General features: G+C 39.9%; 1 protein-coding gene across 6 annotated transcripts in view; it reads right to left on the bottom strand.

Moving 5' to 3' along the window:
* SYNE2 (spectrin repeat containing nuclear envelope protein 2) overlaps nucleotides 1-22073 on the bottom strand; it is a 231703-nt gene that overhangs the window by 87068 nt on the left and 122562 nt on the right. For all 6 annotated transcript variants that reach the window (XM_088149745.1, XM_088149748.1, XM_088149747.1 and 3 more), the window contains 8 exons: nucleotides 17650-17826; nucleotides 14402-14476; nucleotides 13067-13129; nucleotides 11247-11486; nucleotides 7893-8075; nucleotides 5151-5279; nucleotides 1709-1821; nucleotides 756-891 (listed from right to left, as the gene is read on the bottom strand). In XM_088149745.1, the coding sequence (XP_088005871.1) occupies nucleotides 756-891; nucleotides 1709-1821; nucleotides 5151-5279; nucleotides 7893-8075; nucleotides 11247-11486; nucleotides 13067-13129; nucleotides 14402-14476; nucleotides 17650-17826 (1116 nt within the window). The remainder of the gene's footprint in view (nucleotides 1-755; nucleotides 892-1708; nucleotides 1822-5150; nucleotides 5280-7892; nucleotides 8076-11246; nucleotides 11487-13066; nucleotides 13130-14401; nucleotides 14477-17649; nucleotides 17827-22073) is intronic.

Genomic DNA, 22073 nt, shown 5'->3' with positions numbered 1-22073 from the left:
ATACCAGCAACAGTGTGTGAAAACCTTGTGAAGACTTACAGAAAACGTTTGACCTCTGTCATTGCCAACAAAGGATATATAACAAAGTATTGAGATGAACTTTTGATATTGACCAAATACTTATTTTCCACCATGATTTGGAAATAAATTCTTTAAAAATCAGACAATGTGGTTTTCTGGATTTTTTCCCCCATTTTGTCTCTCATAGTTGAGGTATACCTATGATGAAAATTACAGGCCTCTCTCATCTTTTTAAGTGGGAGAACTTGCACAATTGGTGGCTCACTAAATACTTTTTTGCCCCACTGTAGCATAAATATGAATGGTATGGATGGGGAACAGAAAAACACCTCTCTATGTGATAAAAGAATGTGAAGGAGACATGGGATTGTGCTGACTGCACATCTACTGTTCAGACAACCTTCCTGCTGGGCATTCAACAGGGCTGTAGGCCCTTGTGTCTAGGGCCATTTCATTCCATGGAGAATCCTAGGCCAATCAAGCCAATCAGGACTTTCTTTCATGTGGAGAAGCATATATTTATGTACATATATAATCTTTCTCATGCTATCACTGAATATCCTGCTGGTGGGATGGAGTGTGCTTGGCACATATATTGTTACCATATGGGAGCATGGATACCCAGCACACCTGCATGGCTCCCTCACATTTGCCTTTAACACCTGAAGATGCTTATGTGATGCTTCTTATATCTTTGATCTGCAAGTGAGTAGGAATAAAGGTTATATACTAACCTGAGGTTCATCAAATTGACAGTGAGGAGCATTCTTCTTGAATAGCAGTTCTTCTTGTAAATATTGCCACTTATCCCCTGTTTGGTCCTTTGGAGTCAGTCCAAGAGTCTCATTTCCTGAGCTGACTGTTTCATGGCTGGATTTGCATCATATCCCCATTATGAGTAGACAGGTATAGTGAGGCAAAGGCAACAAAAAAGAGAAATTAGTGAATACAAGAATGTGCAGAAGATAAATGCTGGATCACACCAAAGACTTAACTATTCCAGCATCCTGCTTCCAACATGGATGTAGAGATGCAAATGAAGAAATGGGTCTTATATGATTGCCACTGAAAGCTGCAACTTCATGTTTTCTCCCTGTTTTCCCAGCAATATATAGAATGCATGCCAATATTAGATTATGTCATATTATGATATCACATGGCTTCTCAGTGTATTACTGGAGTGGGTTAAAAAAAGAAAGCAGCAGATACTGCTTTGAGCAGAGGCCATTGTGATTAAATATAAGTTCATTAAAACACAGGGTAGAGAACTTTGGGTCCTCCAGATATTTTAGAGTAAAATTCTCACAGTCCTTTATCATACTGGTTAGGTCTGATGGGAAATGAAATCCAAACATTGTAGTAAAGAAGGCGATGAAGAGACCAAAGGTAAGGAAAAGAAATTTCTACTATCTCCTCCTTTAACCCATTCTGCACTGCATTAGATTCGGTTCTCTTGAGCTCAGTTTGCCTCTGGTGATTACATGGACATGTCTATGTAATTTTCTTGGCAACAGTATGGAAGGCACTGTACCACTGTCTTCTTCCAGTGTGTGTGTGTGTGTTTAACATCCTAAACTTGTCTGCAGACTTGGGGTTCCCTAATGGTCTCCTATTCAAGTACTAACAAGGTCCAGTCATGCTTAGTTTTTGAGATTAGCCAAGGTAGGCTAGGTGCGGCCAACTGTACCTTGTTTGTGGTTCCAGAACTGTGCTGTGCCTAGGGTGAGGTTGGATTTTCTCCATGTACACTTCTAGGAAGTCAATGAGATTGTTTTGCTCAGACAGCTTTAGCAGCAGTTCCTTCAGGAGAAATAAAAACAGAAAGTGAGGAAAACTGAAATGTAAGAAGTAGGAGTCTGCCAGCAAAAATGCTTTATACCATTTCATCATACAATTGCCAGTTGCTATAGGAATCAAACTGGGAGCCTGGAAACTCAGATGTTGGTTTCTTGCTTTTCTGAGATCAACTTTCAGAAGGGGGAACAGCAATAAACTGAAAGTGGGACTCTTTTACTGGATCCCAGAAGAACTAAGTTAAGCAGGTGACCCTAGAAGGTCAATCCCACACCATTGTGTAATTTAATTTAATGTATTCAATTTGGTATGGCTGCCTACTCCAGAAGACTCGGTGGCTTACAAAACACACACACACACACAGTAAAACAGTTAAAATGTCTAGTTTTGCTATACTTCCTCAGTGTAGCAACCTAATCTTCTGTTCTGTCAGATAGCTAGTTTTACACAAACATATTGCCTAGTTAAAATCTGACTGCTGCCTTCTGACCAACACACCATTTTTACTATTCTTAAGTCCATCTTCCTGTTCTAATTGGCTTGCTTTCAAAGTGGCTGTGCCAACTTTTTTTTAAATTAACTTTATTTTAAATACACATATGCACCTAGGCAAATACATTACAGCAGAGTGAAACAGCTTGATAGCTATATCTACTCTCTAACATGTGGACAGGCATACTATTTCTAATAATTATAGCAGAGAAATACTGAAAGATGGAGCCTGGGGAAATGATAATTTTGATTATGAATCTAAAATGCATAAAAAGCCTCAAGCTAATCAAGAACATAAGAACAGTGTTATATAAAATAGGTACAGCATAAATTAATTTAAGGATCAATTATTATTAAATTACTGCAGAACCACATGCAATTCAGAGGGTAAAAAGTCTCTAAATGGTAATAAAACCATCACAGCCTTTGGTCCCAGAACCCAACTTGGTAGGCATCATATTTAGGACTAAATTTGGTGTGAAACATCGAAAGTGGAAGAAAGAAGCCTACCTCAAACCATGTATAGGGCCAGGATTTTTATTCAACAAACACTTTTCAGGGTGGTAATCTTTCTTTTTAAAGAACAAGATAAATGGATCATTTTACTCATGAGACAACAAAATAATATAAGAAAAGAAAATGAGTAACTTTAGTCCTGGGAAAAGCATGAAAGTACACTGGCAATCCTGACCTAGTGCTAAATCAGGATGTATGTATGTTCTTGGAGACTAAGAAATTCCTGAATCAGTCTTTGATCTAAACTAAAAGCCAAAAATGAATTGAGGCCCCAAACTTAAAAAGAGACAACAAATGCCCACACCTAAAAGCAATTACAGAACTCAAAAAAGTGTAACAAACACACAAACAAAGTGTCTGTGCCAGCTTTTGAAGGGTGCAGAGGTGAGATCATAAAAGCAATAGGGCAACTCCTTCTCCCTGAAAGTTGGCTTAAGGTCTTGATATCATAAGTTCAATGCAGTTAAGGTCCATAACCAACAGGCTTTGGGGTGAGCTTTTTTCCAAGAGCAAAAAGAGGAAGAAGAAGGAGAGATGTTTATATATGATTTTCATCACCCAATACTCAACTTGGAGAAAAAGAACTGTTTAAAATTGTTAAAGAGAAAAAGAACACTCACAGGAAGGCTGTGTGATCTCTTTACGGAAGAGAGCTGAAGTAGGATAATTAGAAAGATATTATCCAATTTTTGTCCTCAAGGGAACTCAGGAAAGAAACTCTTTGTAATGCCCAATTTTTCAATAAAAAGGCTAGCATTTAGGAAGGCTAATACAGTAGCATTTCCATTATTATTACTTTTTAAACTTAAGCTTTACAAAACATTATCAGTTTATTCAATTTCAATTTATCCAGTTTAGTCAGTGTACAATAAAACCAAGCAAAACAGAAAATACAGTATAATGAAATTAGAAAAGGAATAAGAAAAGAAATAAAGAACAAGAATGGATGGTGAGTTTAATTAACAACACCCACACCCCAAACATATCAAAAAGGGACAAAACCAACCTAACCCAAGGCCTAGGAGAAAAGCTAGATCTTTCCAAAATGCCAACAGGGTGGGACCACATGGGCAACAGAGGCAATCTGAGGGCAGGCACCACGACAGAGAAGGTACAGCTGGATCCCAATAGATGACACTGTTTAGTTGAAGGGACCTGGAATGCACCAGCCCTGTAATCTCTTATCAGCTGGGCAGAAACCACAAAAGATAAGTGGTCCCTCAAAAAACAGACCTTTGCCATGTAGGGCTTTAACCCTAACCACCACCATGAATCACACCCAGAATCATACCTGTAACCAGTACAGCTCATGAAGCAGGAGTGTCACATGTCTTGGTATGCCCATCACTGCTCATCATGCCACTGCATATTGGACCAGTTGAAGCTGCCAAGTGGTTTTCAAGGGCAGCCTCATGTAGAATGCATTGTAATAGTGGAGCTATGAGGTGACTAGGGCATGAGTGACTGTCTGAAGGGCCCCCTGATCTAGGAAAGGATGCAACTGGTGCACCAGATGAAGCTGGGCAAAGGCCTTCCTGGCCACAGCTGCGGCCTGCTCTTCAAGTAGGAGCTGTGAGTCCAGGAAGACCCCCAAACTGCACACCACTCTTGAATGGGAAATGCCACCTCTCCCAAGGTAAAAAATGGAATATCCCCAGATCTGGGTGGTCCAGATACCCACAGCCACTCAGTCTTGGTAGGATTAAGTCAACCCTCGGGTTCCTCCCTGAGCACTTTCATGTAGTTGTTGAACAAGAGATGAGAGTATATCAAGCCCTGTGGCACCCCACAAAGGAGGGGCCTAGGGAGGACCCTCTCCCTCCCAGCCAAAACTGATTGGAACCAATCCTGAAGGAAGGAGGAGAACCACCATAAAATGTTGCCACTGACTAGATCCCTGGAGCGGATCTAGAGGGACACAGTGATTGACAGTACCAAAAGCCACTTAGAGATAATAACCATGTCATGAATTTTCTGATATTTTCAGGCGCAGCTTAACTTAGCCCCCAATAATTCATATAATAGGGAAGGGAAGAGAAAGCTATTTTTCAACACGTAGGCTGCATTTTGCCTTTGTGTTCTGCCTAAGGCTGCAATGGGCATGTTTGGCGGCATCATGATTTCCCCAGAATTCGTAGAGTGAATATCGTCAGACTCTACTTGCATTTTGTGGGGTTGGGACAGTGGGGTTAAAGAGTGAAAATAGTCCTTTGCAAGGCTAAAGATACCCAACATTTTCACCATCCATGGGCCAGAAATCAATTGCTAGAGGACCAGATGTGGCTGATGAGCTCTCCACTTCTAAAAGAACAGAAAGGAAAAATTACCTGCTGATGCTGTAAACCATTTGGTCTACTGAACAGAGGTCTGTCTGAAGTCACACTTGGAAATGAACTAGAGGAATCAAAATGAAGAGGCTGTGGGAAGTTGACAGAGGTCTTTTCATCAGTGCTCATCTTTAAAGAAAAAGAATACAATTTTTTTTAGAAGAAGCTTGCAGTAATATTCTATTATAAAGATGAAGAAAACATATGTGCAGTTTATATTTTTTATGTTACTTTTTTAATCAAGTAGAAGCCTCACAGTAAAAATACACATGTAAGAACCTTTCTCTGATGAAAATATACATAGAAAGAATGACTGGAAAGGACCAGAAAACACTTTCATTTGCTAAAATGATAGAAAGAGAGAAGCAGGAGGTTCTTAATCATTCCTCAACTTGCTACTTCTCCCTATAGGCTTCCGGCTCCTGTCACTTTCCTCTCAGAAGGAAAGAAGGCTGGCCAAGATAGACAGATGGATAGTAAGGAAAGGATAACAGGCAAAAAGCAACTAGTGGGGGAAGGACTTCATGCTGCTTCCTGCCCACGGCTTCTCTCCTTTAAATTCCTATCTTTGTATTCACTTTATCCACCAAATGTGGTTGGAACGCAGTATGTTAGAATCACAGGAAGCTGCCATATATTGAGTCAGAGCACTGATCCACCCAGTCCAATACTGTTGGCAGTGACTGGTAGGAGTTCTCAAGAGTTTCAGGCAGGAGCTTTCTCTTTCTGGAAATACACGAATTGAATCTGGGACCTTCTTCCTGCCAAACATGCCCACCACTGTGGACTACGCTTGAGCCTGATGTTACTACACAAATGTCTACTTAGGAGACTATTTTAAATCGAATCTGGAGCTCTCTGGCAGCCTACAGTGATGACAGAGAAGTGAAATAATCTTGTTATTCATCATTGTCAACTTTTCTTTTCTGAGGTGACTTGGAGGCCATGTGAAAATATTTCAGTTTCATTGTCACAGTGCGTGCTGCTCATTTATTGCTGCTGCAATCAAGTTCTCTCTCTCTTTTCCCCCCCCTCAGGAACAAAGGGGTCTTTGCATGAAGCAATCCTGGAGCACTATCATGCAGTGTTTCAAAAATGGTTTTCACAACAGTTTTAATAATTGTTGCTATTCTTGCCCCAAATACATTATCACTAAGGCCATGTCATCTTTAAGTACAAGGAAAAGAATCTTGCAGAGAACTAAGTCCGATTATGGGCACTTATGAACAATCATAAAGAACTGGGGAGATAGGCCCAATGGCAGAGAGCTAATGTTCCATTTGTATTAATCTCTGACTCAATGTTTTTGTTCCTTATAAAAAAGGCCTTTTTTGCATTCAGAATACATCTGCGCCATACATATAAGCCAGTCTGAAAGTGCCTTCAAATGCTGGATTTATTATGGTTTTTCTTAATGATTAGCAAAATAATTATGTGATTGTAGATCCTTCTGCTGACAGAACAATACCATCAGCACAGAAGTGGAAGATATCAGCAGGCCTGGGGGAAAATACAACATATGTAGAAATAAAATTAAGATTTGGGAGGGATGGAGAAAGCATGTTGTATTCCTTAGCTTTTAGGAATGCATATCCAGGAACAGAGCATGGCTAGCTGGTAGTCATGCTGAACTACAACAGTCTATGTTGCAATGTTTGTAATGTGTCCTATCTGTGGATGCTACCTAACCCTGACAAATTAATGGAATCTCCATATTGAGAGACAGTTTACCATTGGATGCCACATGCTAGAAACAAACTACAGGGAAAGAAGCAAAATACAGGAAAGGATTGCTACTTTTGAGAAGCTATTTTGAAGCCTGTCATTGATGTGCCTGAGGTTGTTCCAGAAAGGCAACTGTTACGTTTTCCCCCACCAACAAACCTACAGGGCAGGAACAGATTTTTTTTTAAAAAAGGCAACCCTTTTCAGAAAAATATAATGCATGATTTTCTGATCAACAGACATCACATTAAGTAGATGTTATGTAACTGTAACACATACATTCCCACAGGCTAGCCATTCCCCAACCAAGGGCTCTGTAACTGTGTTGGAAATTCAGGGAGATGTGATCCCAGAGCAGATGCAAGGCTCCAAGTTTCAGAAGACTGGAATTAGTCATCATTAACATGCAGGAGATACACAAATACACACCCTGTCCACCAGTTGTCTCCAAAGCGCATGCCTTCCAGGTAAGTGGGTTTCAATTACCAGAATTCCCCAATGCTGAGAATTCTAGCAGTCTGAAATCCACAAGTGGAGGGCACCAAGTTGGGGAAGTCTGCTTTCCACAAATGCAATAAGAGTTGTTGGCAGTCAGGCAGAATAAAAAAAATGCCAAATCCAGTCTAAACATCTGGCTATGAAACCAACAATACTAATACTACAAATTACAAAGACCTGCAAATAGAAATCAAATGACTGCGGCAAAAGAAAGCAAAGATAGTACCAATAGTAATAGGCACCTTGGATGCAATCCCAAAACATCTGGAGCACCACTTGAAGACCATCGGCATTGACCAAATCACCATCAGTCAATTGCAAAAGGCAGCTTTACTTGGAGCAGCTTACATCCTGCCCAGGATACCCTTAACACCATCAAACAACGTCTGCCTATCCCAGGTCCTTGGAAAGGACTCGATAGGTGGAAAAAAAATGCCAAATCCAGTCTAAATAACTGGCTGACTGTGTGACCAACAATAATAACAGTGACTCTTCAAGTTTCTCGCTGTTTCAGTTTACCTGTTCTTCTGTGTATTTATCCTGGAGCATGCCCTGGACTTTTTCCAACTTGCACTTCACATCTTTAAGCTTCAAGGAAAGGTTCTCTGTTTCTCGCTCGAGGCCCGAGCTATTGCTAGTGGACGTGCCTTTGCAATCCTCCAATAACCACATGACTTTCTGTTCAATTTCTGATAACATCACCTGAGGAAGTCAAGCAGTTAATCATTCACAAAACATTTATTTACTGAAGGGACCTAAAGCTTAAAGGCTGACAGCTCCAATGCCTGAGAAGACCCATCTAGAAGCGACCCCCCCCTTTCTCCCTCAGGCTTCTGAAGATGAGGTGGAGTGAAGGAATCAAAGGTGGAAATCTGTCCCAAGGAATCTGTGTGCTCAGTTCAGGTACTTGTCACAAAATTCTCAGCTAAACATATGTCCAGAGGAACTTTCTTTTTTTACTATATATTTTGTGGATCTGAGTTTTCTAGTAGAAAGGGAAAAGAGCCACAGATCCCACAGATCTGAAGGATGATCTCACCTAATGAAATATGTGTAAGTGCCATCCTACACCTATTCTGTAAATGTCTACCTGAGGTGATTTTCTTCCAGTCCCGAGTTTCTCCTTCCACATATTTATTTGTTAATCATTGCAACTGTTAATGCTGCTTCAATCTGGTTGACTTCTATCAGCTTAAAAAGCCAAACAATACAACTAATAAAGATCAAACAAATGAAAACAGTACAAAACATCTCATAATACCCACAGTGTACCCACAGCACACTCTTTCTATCCAGTACAAGCATTCCCACACTTCACTCTGCTCCTTCAGTCTCCAAAAACTCTTTAGAAAAGCCTGGTCTTAATAAGTTTCTGAAAGATCACTAAGAAAGGGGCCAATCTTGCTGCTGGACCAAGCTGTTTCACTCAAGAGGCTCCCCAAGGGAGAATGTTCCCTCTGACCCTTCTCCTTGACAGGGGAGACTCTCAGCACACACTCTCTGCTTGCATAGGCAGATTCTATCTAGAGGAGGTGTCTTGAAGATGACCAGGATCCAAGCCTAAAAATACATTCTGATCAAGAGCACTAATGGATCTGAAATATCATCACTGCTTTGATTGATTCTACTGTTACTTTCAGGGTTGATGTTGTTGTTTTCCCTAATGGTTTTGATCCAGTCACAACCCTTTATAGAGTAACATCACCCCAATCTTCTTTTCAGAAGCTTGCCGTGTGAAAGACTGGCCATAGGGACACATGTGAAAGAGAAAAAAGGCACCACACTGAGTGACCAGACTGGGTCAGCTAACAGAAGCAGAACACCTGTGTTAAGGGCACCTTGGAAAATGTTCAGATGGACTAATGGGACAGCAAGAGGCCTGGAAGCCAAGTTTTAAGGGGAGCTGTTGAAAGCATAATGTGAGAAAAATAAGGGCAGCAGCAACATTTGTGATCCACTGTTCATGTTTCCCAAATCACCAAGGAATAGGGGAAATGACTCTTGTCCTCTGATATGCTCAGCCCAATGCCCAGCCATGAAGGCAAGGGACTCAGGGACATGAGTGCTTCTCTGAATCCTAACTGTGTTGCTGAAATAATTTGGGATATCCCTTTTTAAAAAGCAGGCTTCAAAGGCAGAGGTGAACTGTGCACGAGCTAATAATTAGTAGTTTTTTTATCAAGTCATTCTTTTCACTGGGTATTTTTAGCAGGTAAGTTGTAGCAAGTAGTGTTCCTTTTTAGTGGGTTTTGTGATACTGCACTTTACTCATCACAAGAGATACTACAGCAATATTTCTCAAAGAGTTGAAGTCCAGACATCTTAAAGTTGCCAAACACTGTACTAGAGACTTTGGTTATCCAATCAAAAATGAGATAAAGAGACCTGGGTATATTGTTTCGGGGTCCCAACGAAAACAAAAAATTAGAATCCAAATTCTTTATCACTACTCCCCCAAATATGGTGCATGAATGATACAGGATGCTTGTTCTAGTTCCCTTCGCTCCTACTTCAAAAGCAACTCTGGTGATGCTTAGTACAAAAACTCTACTGTAAGTAATTTGTTTTGCAACATTCTGTTTGCAGAAAATTGCCCACAAACAGTAGAAAGATCAGCAATACTTTGAATCCTCTTCTAAAACTGTCCTTTTACCGCCTCCCCTGCAATATCTAGCTTTTCTGGGAAAACTGGCATGCATTCACCCCACAAAAGGGGTAACAATGCCTGACATCTTCATCTGTCAATGAAGTTATACCTTCCCTTTTTGCTTTAAAAAATCATGATCAAAAGGAGCTAAGTACAAACACGCTTGTACCTACTTCTTTGAAATGTGACAGGCTTCATGTATCTATCAAGGTGTCTATGCCTGAAAATTTCGTCTAGCTTTGTGACTGGAACACAGTCCTATCTACACTATCAAGTAGTGTAGTCCTGTTCTGGAATTGGTCTGGGATTTTTCATTTGGCATTGTCCATGTAGTTTATCCACCTTCATCACAATAAGGACTACTAACTTAATTAAGTTTGTGATACTTCATTTGGCACTGTCCAAGTAGTTTATCCACCTTCATCACAATAAGGACCAGAAACTTGAAGTTGGTGATATTTCATTTGGCACTGTCTGTCTAGTTTAAAACCCATCTTTATGGTAATGCTGACTAGAATCTTGACAGGGTTTTAAAAAGTCTTAACCAAAATTCTAGGTTGTTGAATTGTTGATTTCATACCCTTATAAGTAGACACTGCATGGAGGAGTGGCATGGGGGGCAACAAGGTCAGCATCTTGGAGGGGTGTACTTGTAATTAGCACAAAGTATTTTTATTGTATCTGCAAGGCATCGGACTTTTAGCACCTGGGGGCCTGAGAAATGTAGAAGCAGCAGTCAAAATGCGCTTAACTATGTATATCACACTGTCTCAGAGTATTTGTGTAGGAATTAGTTTTCATAATTAGCAATGAACTGAGTTCACAGCCCTGGTTACTCCAAAACCTATTTATCTCATAGCTCATTTTAGATGGGAAATATCATACTGTTACTGCTAAATAGCTGGGAACTGGAAACACTCGCTGGCCAGCAGACCTGAGTTGTATTCCACCCATTCTTCTTTAAGGATGAGACTGAGATAACATAGAGATTGATTTGTCACGTAATGTCTGCCCAAGTCAGCAGAGATTGGTTGAGCCAAGAGCACTGGGAAATTCATCTAGCTACGCCCCTTAAAATTAATCCATCTAACTGTGGCTTACTACAGGAGCCTTTCAAACAGAACACAGAGTGAGAGCAGCGGAGGCCTTAGGTACTAAGTAGAGACGCCTAAAAGAAAGCTGACGGTTTACAAAGGCAGCGGTGAAGTGCAGCCAGTTCCTCTTACCTGGCACGCGGCCAGATGCTGCTCCACGGACTGCTGCATTTGGCCGATCTGGGCTTCTGATCCTAGAGACTCTTTAACTTGATTGAGCCACAGCTCCAGTTCGGCAATCTGAGCCTGGCACACATGGAGGACCTGTGCAGGCTCAGAGTCCGGCCTAACCGGGTCCTCGGTTGCCTTCGTGTCGCTCAGTGATCTCCATAAGCACTCGGGAGGGTTGGTGACTTGGGTGGAGGATTTGCCCTGAAAGAAAGAAGAGCCGAATCCTCCAGGATATATAAGACCTAAAGCAGTCAGCGTGTGCTCGGAAAGCAGCATGAATTCAAGCACTCTGCCAAATGGGATTTTATATAGAGGTATACATATTAAGAAAGGAAAGGAAGACAGAAAGAAAGAAAAAGTAATCTCAACTGCCAGTAACAGCACGTGATCCAGCACAACAGGCTTCTTAGCAACTCATTTGCATTTCCACAGGTAGAGCTGACGAAACAGGAAGTTGGCTGATTCATAGCTGATTATTAAATGCTATCCCGCAGGACATACGGAGAGGTGTTTTTCTAGTGCTCGTTAGTTAAGATTCCAGGCGCTGCATTTCAGAGCTGGAGCACAGGCCCCAGAGTAAATATTTACATATTGCTTTTGAAGGTTAAACTGCATTTACTCTAAAATTTAAAAAAATAAAATAAAAACCTAACAGAAAAAGGGGGGATTTTCTTTCTTTACAAAAGGAAAAGCCATCAAATGGGGCCTGTAAAAAAAAAGTTGCAGAGATTTGAGCAAAGTCACTCCATCTTCCCTGCCCTCAAGACTCAGCTAGCATCTTATGACAAGCAAGCATACTTAATCCTCTCTTAATTCTACCCCTCCCCCTTTTGAAAAGCTTTCTGGCATTCTCCCAAGTCTGCTAATAGATCCCTCTTGTGTTTCACTGGTGCAATGCTGAAGTATTTGTAGCTGGAAGAGTGGAAATGCAACCAGTCTACCTCCTTAGAACCTAAAGTCCTGCCTGGGGTCCTCCTTCAGATTATCTGCCAGATGAGGGTATCTGGGGGTTGATTAGAGACGGGGCTTTCTCAGTAGTGGCACCCCCAAGGGCTGCCCTCCCTCCATCATTGGCTGGGCTCTTTTCAGTGCCAGATAAAGATCTGTCCTATTTTTTCCAGGCATTCTAGAAAACAATTTTAGTGCTTTTAGAATTTATTCTCTTATTTATTCTCTACTATTTGTTTTAGATAGTACTCTGGTACACGTTATAGTTCTATTTTATGACGCTTTTAATAACATAGCACCATGTGCTTTTGGGTAGTTTTTAAAACTGTAGGAAATCACAAATAATGACAGTAATTATTATTATTATAGCTCAAGAAAATATATTGTTTTAATTAGTCTAGAATTTACTATTGATCAGTTTCATAGATAATCACTGGATCATGTGTCAATCCTGTCTTTTGCAGGATTGTGCAGCACCTTCATACCTCCACTTATCTTTTTTCATAACTAAAACTGTGGATTAATCTTGAATAGACCAATATACAGAGGTTCTGAATATAAACAGTCTGGATTATTGTATAGAAACTTTAATTAACCCCCATTTCCAAGATGCTGGCTGAGGAGGATAATAGTTATAAGTCAACACATCTGGAAAGCTCCAAGTTTGGGAAAGCTCTTTATGATTCTATACACAATTCAATACAACCTACATATCAATAGCTGGGCAATGTATCTGCTTCTTTTCATTTTGGTTTTCCAAGATAAAATAACAACTCATTATATTTTCAAAGAGCAATCTAAAATTTTAACTGTTTAATAGCCACAACACCTACCTTGGTTGGACTGTCAAGAGGGTCCTCATTGCCCATTGCCTTTGTGGTGTCAGTATCCACCTCCTGTGAAGAAAGTGAGAGAGAGAGATTTTCTTTTTTTGTGAAGTTGCCCACTGCTATTATTCTTGCTTCAAAAATGCAGCCACCTAATGTTAGATGTTCATCTAACAATGTAACTGCAGAGGTTGGAAACAAAGCCACCAAGTGACCCTAAGGGACAGGATTCTATGTCATTCTGAAGCACACAGGAATGAGAAAAACTGCAGCAATATAGTTCATGGATTGTCCATATTGTGAGTGACTATTAAGTTCTAATGTCTATATTTAGAGCCATAAATAATTCTAACTGCCCATGCATTCCTTCTTGCTCTGATAAAGCACCCCCAGGCCATAAAACAGTTAATGAAAACAATTCATAACTTAAGGAGAATATTCTGGATATAAAATTAATGTTCAGAAAACAAAAATAATTGGCACAGTTTTTGTTTTAGATGATTTCTCTAAAGCTACATCACAGTCTGCTTCACGAAAGACACTCTGTAGCAATGGAGATTTTAGACTGAAGATGCGTATCAGACTTTTTAGTCCTATTTTGTTTCAAGAGCAGAAGAGACACTCTTCTGCAACCTCAGAAGAGACACAGATCTCACTGCAACCTGAGAACTCCCTTCCTCACCAATGGGAGTTACCCTTTGCATCTACTGAAAATGGAATAGATTTGAATGCATTTGCCAAAGTGAGGGCAATGGGCAAATGCTTTTGCATCTTTCCACAAATGTTACGGAAAGGTTGCCAAATGATGCAGCAGTTTTTGCTGCTACTGAAAGCTTTTCCACAAACTACCCTTAGGTTTGGTCCTATATGGGTTGAATTTATTTATTTGATTGATTAATTTATAGACTGCCCAACTCCTAAATTACCCTGGGCAGCTCACAACTAAAAACATATAACAAGTGCAACCAACTGGAAGGGCAAAATACCGAAACAGATCAGACCAAAATAAAACAAAAGAGTAAAACAAAAAGGGGCTCCACAATTACCTGGCTCCCAAGGTCTGGGAGAACCACCAGGTCCTCAATAATTTCCTAATGACATAAGGATGGGAGCCACCCAAATTTCAAACATAATACTGCCATAATCAAAATCTGCATTTAAGAAGAAAGACAATTCTGACCATGCTGCTTGTTTCCAAAGTTATCAGTATAATGTAGCAGCCCCTGCCATGATTAACTTGCCCACCAAAATTATTGTAGAGAATTTGCCCCAGAGAATTTCACTGCCTACTTTTAATTCTTGAATAAGACTCAGCTCCATTACACTCCACAGTGTACTTACTTCATTGTGGAATGAAACGTCTTCAGCTTCTTCAACCAAGGAAGGCAAAAGAGCCAGGGAGCCTCGCTTTTTGGGCTGTAGCATACAGAGAAAGAAACACCCCAGTTATTGCAGCAGCCCTTTAATATGTCCTCTCTGACATTTAAGATGCATGTTTCTCAGAAGTAATAAGAAATAATCAAATCAGGTAATTTTGTGCGCATGATCTAATTAAAGTTATAGAAATCTGTTTATTGTCCAATGTTTTTAGTCCTTCAGTTATAACACATTTTTCAGATTCCTGCACTATTTTTTGTTTTTTACAGCTATATTAAATTGTTCTACATTTTACTTTAACTTCTATTGTACTTTTATTTTCACAGAAACACAGGATGGAAGGGCGGGAATCCACTCCTGCAAGTTTTACTGGTGTAGAAAACTGAATTGACCAGAGAGCCCTAGCTATAGTAGGATGTAAATGTAGTTAAGTGTGTGAATGACGTACTTTTAAACTTCATGAATTTAAATAAGAGAAGTTAAATTGTTTAACTAAAGCAACCAGAATAAAATATTTTAATATTGGCAAGGTTATGGATTCAACAGAGTCTGGGCAACTTTCAGCTAATACCATCCTACCACATCTGGTGAGTATACAGTTGGGATGTCAAGAAATGTTATCTCCTCAACTTCTCAATAGCTTGGAATGCACCTCATTTCCCATCTACCAGCTGATGGAAGGAAAAAAAGGGAATTCAAGCAGTCAAACTCTGAGCGTACCCAAGGATTTTGTGTGTGTCCCTAAGACAGAACCTATCATGACACAAACCCCGTAATTGATGTACTTGCATCTGATATTGGGACCCAAGTACAAATGGGTGGGCTTTGCTTCCCAACGTCACTGCACGCACACCATCATTTTTCATCGTCATGGCTAGCAGTGGATGCCTTATTATACTGTGGTATCTTAATCCCTCAACTAGGGTTATTGCAGATGGAATTATTTCTTCACCTGTTAAGCAGTCCTGAGAAGCTAACCAGTAATGTCCTTTATTTATTTTTATATTTAATTTGGTGCTACAACCATTGGCTTTTCTTTTTAGGCAGTCAAGGGACATTCTGGGCAGAAAAGCGATTGGAGTTGAACATGAATTGTTATTATATACTGATTAATATATTATGTCTTATGGATAAATGTGAATGCTATTTATCAAAATTCATATTTTTGATAAATACCCAAAACTTTGGTAAATTATTGTCAGCCCTCCGAAATAGGCAAGGTCAAGCAACAGACACAGCAGAGATTCAGGAATACTATTTATTGTTGTAGGGTATAATAACAGCATCTGAAAGCCTATCCAAAATCTTCAGTGCCCTTTTTAAGGCAACAAAGTCAAGGCAGAACTGTTCTGAGTCTCTTTCTCATGCTTTCCACTTTCCCAGGGCTGAGCAACTTCTTCCCTCTCTTTCCTCCTTCTCAAAGCCAGTGTTAAAATCCTTCATAGTTATTAGATTATTTAATTAACTAGAGTAAATCTCATATATGTCCTATAGTCTTTAATGTATCTATGCAAATCTATACAAATTATGGTTTTACATGGTGTTTCAGTTTCTTTAAAATAACATGAAATAATTATTCCAGGAAATGTGTCTTTCTCTTTTCCTTCCTTCCTTCCTTCCTTCCTTCCTTCCTTCCTTCCTTCCTTCCTTCCTTCCTTCCTTCCTTCCTTCCTTCCTTCCTTTCTCTCTCTCTCTCTCTCTCTCTCTCTCTCTCTCTCTCTTTCTTTCTTTCTTTCTTTCACTTTATTACAGTCAATTAGACCAGTACAGGTCTTTATTTGTAGATGTAGATATTTCGAATTGCTTATCTCAGAGTAACACTGATGTAAACTGATGGTTAAAAGTCCCTGTGCATTTATGACAAAACTTAAACGTTATGGAAATGCATTCTTACTTTAAGGCTAATATATAAACCTAGATCCCTATGTTAATGTCTTAAAGGTATTCAGATTATTATTATTTAATATTAAATTATTAAGAAATACGTTATAAGAAAGTCATCCTCCCTCCCCCAAGTATTTAAGCTATGGCTTTTATATAATGATGCGGTCTTTAATTTTCCTGATTTTTCAGCACTGTCACTAGGTATATATTCTGACCTTTTCTTTACAGAATTCAAATTAAAAAATAAAACAACTATAATATAACCTGTCTCATATCCTGGCTTGGTTCCTTTTTTAATTTTAAATGTAGTCCTATTTCTAGCATAGAAATTTGCAAGACACACTTGGAAGATGCTATGATGGAAGAATAATTTTGACTCCTATTTTCACAATATATTTACACTCTGGGATAATCCCAGTTTCAAAATAGCACTACACACACACACACACACACACACACACACACCCCTATCTATGTATTTTAGAGTTTATGAGTTAATGCGGATATTAATACTTTGAATCGTCTTATTGTCAGTCAAGTTTTCAATGATTTGAATAATTGCAAGAGAACCTGGATTGTCTAAAACAACTCATGAATGATTTTTAATATTTCTGATTGGTTTATTCATTTGAATGATTACAAATAAAGAAACATGCAGTGAATGGTCTCTGGTCAGATTAAGAGCTGTCCATATACACTGTTAGCAGGATAGCAGCCTAACGTTGCCCTCTGCAGTAGGCAGAGTTCCACAAAAAGTGAGATTAACTGTGAATGACCATGGAACATCAAATGGGGAGTGGCTGAAAAAAATGATCTTTGTTACATTCCAGATATGTTGAATTCTGGCTGAGAATTCTGGGATCTATAGTCCCTCCTAATATGCGTGTGCTGGTTTGGGACAATATCACTGTGTAAAATAAGACTTTTGTTTCTTTTTGAATCACAATGAATAAATCCTTCATTTTCTAACAAACTGAAAATAATTTTAAAACCCTGTTCATTCAAATTAACTCTCTCATAAAAATACCTTATATTCTTATATCTAAGTTTTTTTTCTGATTTTATATAGCAAGAAACAATGTTGATATCATACATTTACCCCTATCTTTCAGACAATGATATGGAATATAAAAGAGGAAACGTACAACACAATGACAATGTGCCATGCAGAAAGGTCTACCACACCTTCTGAGCAACTGGGGATAAAATCAAACTATTTCTGGTGGCAGCCTTGACTCTCTGGAAATGATTAGCCCTAGCTAAAAGTATTCTATTATATTCTATATATGTCTGACCATATTTCTATGAAACCATTTGAAGGGACTTACCTGCAACCCAACAGCACTTCCATTTTCCTCTGGTGATTCTAAGTCGCTGTCCTCAGCTTCAGGTAGTTCTTGATTCTGGTGAAGTTCCACCAAGGCATTCTTCATAGTTGTTAGAATATCCTCTTTCTGTTGGCACAGTAGGGCAATCTGTTGCTTTACTCTTTCCACCTCCTCATCCTATGGAACAATGATATTGAGACATGTCATGAAATTGGGAACATGAAAGAAAAGAAAATTGTGAACGGTTTGTGACATCTTACTGTAGCATGATTTGCATGATTTCCTTTGGGTGATTTCTTTGCACTAAAGCATTTCCTTAGCAGGGTTGAAAACCAGGCTAAGGGACCCAATACAAAATGTAAAGCCTGCTGGATCTGCATACAGCCAACCATACAGGGAAGATACATTTAGAAACTGAACAGCACTCTGAACATTCATAGTTGCCTACCTGTATTTGGGAGCTTAATTCCTGGAGGGCAAGTGGTCAGGAGTTCTTGTGTGACAGATAGTATGGAGTTTACTCATAATACTTTGCAAGGCAGGTTAATTAAGACAGAAGCATCACTTCCTACAACTCTGGAAGAGGTTTTTATTTTTTAAAAACATTTTTCCTATTTCAAGTGGGAAAGATTGGGAAATCAGCAAAAGTGAACTTCTTGTATAAGACAACAAAAACATATCCTAATAAAAAACAAGTAAGCCTTCCACTCCTACTCTGTGCCTGCAACCTTGCCTATGATTATTTGCATAACGTAAATATTCTTTAACTTAATAATGGGGTAATTAAATTATGCACTTTAATTAAGGCTGTATGCTATGCATATTACAGGAAGATTTGCTAGTGTCAGTGCAATTTGAGGGTCAAAAGCATTCCGAATGATCACAATTCTAGTGGAAAGGCAGGATATAGATCTAGTCACATGAACTAATTGTTACTTGGCTTTTCCACCTCTCTCAGCTTCAAAATGTTTGGGCTCCTCTTTTTCATTTTAATCTATTATACCATTTCTTCCTTCATACAAATGTCTGGTATGCTGGGGGCCAGGCCACAGGACCATCTACAGAGCTGTGGTGAGGAGTATTCATGCTATCTGATGGATAAAGATATTGGATCTTGCCTCTACCTGGGCAGATCCAAGTGAGCTGCCTGGGACACAGTCTTCTTCATTTATCTAGACTAAGTTTGATCCTGTGACTACTGAGGAAGTGGACAAGATCCTCCAAACTGTCAGCTCAGCCACTTGTTTGTTAGACCCTGGCCCCTCATGAGTTGTCAAAGCAGCCTGGGAGGTGATCAGAGGTTGGGCTGTTTGAAGGAGCGGGGGGGGGGGGGAGGAGCTTCTGGTCTCAAACAAGGTGCACCCTCTTCTCAAGAGATCATGTTGGACTCCTCAATCTTGGACAATTATCATCCAGTTTCCAATCTTCCCTTTGTGGGAAACATTGTGGAGAAGGTGGTCAGATGGCAGCTATGTACAGAAGATTTTGAAGGAAATCTTGTTTCAGTCAGGTTTCAGACCAAGGTATAGCACAAAGACAGTGTTTGATGTGCTTGTTAATTACCTTTGGCAGAGCCAAGATGGGGGTGGTGCATCCATCCTTGTGTTCCTTGATCTCTCAGTGGCTTTTGATACCATCAACCATGGATGTTAGGAATGGGGGCACTGTGTTGCAGTGATTCACTCCCTTCCTCAGTGGTCATGTCCAGTCAGAGGTGACAGGAGGGGAGAGATCATGCCTGTGGCCCTCATGTGTGGGGTGTCTCATGACACTCTCTCCCAGTCCTAACATCTACATGAAACTGCTGGGTGAGGTCATCTGTCAGTTTGGGGTTTGGTATCATCAGAATATGGATGACAGCCAAATATGCATCTCAACCATGGGCTGTGTAGGTGAAGCTGTCAACGGACGAACTCAGTGTCTGGAGGCTATTAGGGTCTGGAAGTGGTGGAACAGACTTCAGCTCAATCCTGACAAGACTGAATAGTTATGGCTGTGGCTGTTTGGGCCCCCAAGGTTGGGGACACTTTTACCATTGGTCTTGGATGGGGTTGCATTTCCCCATTTGAGACTTGGTTGGTCACTTGGGGGTTCATGGATTGGGAGGCCCCTTAGACACTTACTCATGCCTTGGTCACCTCATGATTGGACTACTGCAATGTACTCTACATAGGGCTTGAAGACCATTCAGAAGCTACAGCTGGTCCAGAATGCAAGGGCACAAGCAGTAACAGGCACTTCTCATTATGACCATGTGTCATCACAGCTACACAAACTGCATTGGTTTCCAGTTGGCTTCTGGGTGCAATTCAAGGTGCTGGTCATTACAACTAAATCCCTTCATGGCATAGGGCCTGGTTATCTAGGGGAACACATGTCTCCAATCGTTTCTGCCTGCCCAGTACGTTTGGGCAGAGTGGGTGTGCTCCAAGTTCCCTCAGTTAAATGCTGTCATCTTTTGGGACCAAGAAAGCATGACTTCCCTGTCACTGTCCCTCTGGAATAGCATCCCTCCAGAGGTAGATATGTCGTCCACTCTTTTAGGGTTCTGGAAGGCTCTTAAGACCTGGCTCTGTCCCCAGGCCTGGGGTTAGTGTATTATGGAGCCCCTGCCATGTGTTTGGTTGTTATAGTTGCTTTTCTCCAGGCTAGCATCCTCTATTATGGTCTGTTATATTTTTAATTGCTTTTAATTGTGTTTTGGATGTTGTTGTGATGGAATGGAATTATGAAGGCCGAGCTCAGGCAGATAAACATTTTCTTAGCTCGCCAGAACCGCGTGGGAGGAACAAGAGGATGAGACTGGCACCTCCCTGAGGAATTCACACTGTTGTGGCTGGAGGACTTCGGGAACTGGGGTTTGAGTCTGGGAAGATTGATGTCAGGCCTAGCCCAAGGAACTTCAAGAGACAATGCCAATTCAATCCAGCTATGTTTATTAGCTACAACCTCTAGCAAGAATCTTCCCAGACTAAAACCCCAGTTCCCAAAGCCCTCCAGCCACAACAGTGTGAATTCCTCAGGGAGGTGCCAGTCTCATCCTCTTGTTCCTCCCACGTGGTTCTGGCGAGCTAAGAAAATGTTTGTCTCCCTGAGCTCAGCCTTCATAATTCCATTCCATCACAGTTGTAAGCCTTTTGAAGTGGGGCAGCTATAATAAATCATCATCATCATCATCATCATCATCATCATCTCACACCTGTATAGCTCAGAGGTAGCAGGGTTCCAATACTATGGTTCCAAATGGCTATCATATGTGAATGAGTACATTAGAATTGTGTGGGTGGCAGGGCTATTGAGAAAAGTCTCTCCCTTTCCTTGACTAGCATTTCTCCTGCTAATGTCCCCTTGCAAAATGGGTTCCTAACATTTGAAGTAGTTTCTAAAGTGTAGTCTGCACATGCAAAGTGGTCTTCAGATCTGGAGAAATCAGTGCCTGAAGATACCTTTACTGACCTCAGCACAATAAGCATTTTATAGACTAGAAACAGCAGAGAGGGAGAAATGGCTAACACATGAAGTCAATAGAACAACTGACTGCAGAAGTACATAGTTTTCAATGGTTTTCATAGTTAAAGAAAGGTTTAATATGGATAAAAAGACAATTGGAATTGAAAAACATAAAATGGAATTTGAAATTGAATTATGAACAAATGATGAACATGTAATAGCAAAAATGTATAAACTTTTGTTAAGTTTTGAAACAGAAGAACAGATTTTGTTAAGATTTGAAACATGAAAAAAATGGGCTATTAATTTTGGATATAACAAAGAGATGGACGCTTGGGAGAGAATGTGGGTAATTGGTATTAAATTTACATTGTGTCATAATCTAAGAGAGAAAACGTTTATAAAATGATGTATCGTTGGTATAGGACACCAACGATTTTGATAGAGAAACTATCAAAAATGTATAAAGGTATTTCAAACCAGTGTTGGAAATGTGAAAAACATGAGGGGACATTTTACCATGCATGGTAGGCTTGTGAGAAAGCTAAGAAATTTTGGATACAAATTCATACAGTGATGCAAAGGATGTTAAAGACTAATATTGCAAAGAAACCAGAACTCTTTTTATTGGGACTTATGGACAATTAATTAGAAATAACACATGGTAGACTGATTTTGTATATGATAACTGCAGCAAGATTATTGTATGCACAATGATGGAAGAACAACAAAATCCCCACAGTGGAGGAATGGATTGTGAAAATGTCAGAATTTGCAGGAATGGCAAAATGACCCATCTGGTCAGAAAAAAACAACAGCAAAAACTTTCCTGAAAGACTTATATGGACTTTTTACTGAAAAAAGAAAGAATTAAATATTGATTATATGTAGATTAAATGAGGGGCTGAAGGGACTTTTTTAATAACTAAGAGGGAGGAGGGGCTATAAAATTATAACTATCTATTGAAAAGAAG

The sequence above is a fragment of the Python bivittatus genome, unplaced genomic scaffold (genome assembly GCF_059951505.1).
Source record: "Python bivittatus isolate LINGU-HERP-01145 unplaced genomic scaffold, Pbiv_v1 ctg000580_np1212, whole genome shotgun sequence".
NCBI classification, from domain to species: Eukaryota; Metazoa; Chordata; class Lepidosauria; order Squamata; family Pythonidae; genus Python; species Python bivittatus.
This window is presented reverse-complemented; position numbering and strand designations above follow the sequence as displayed.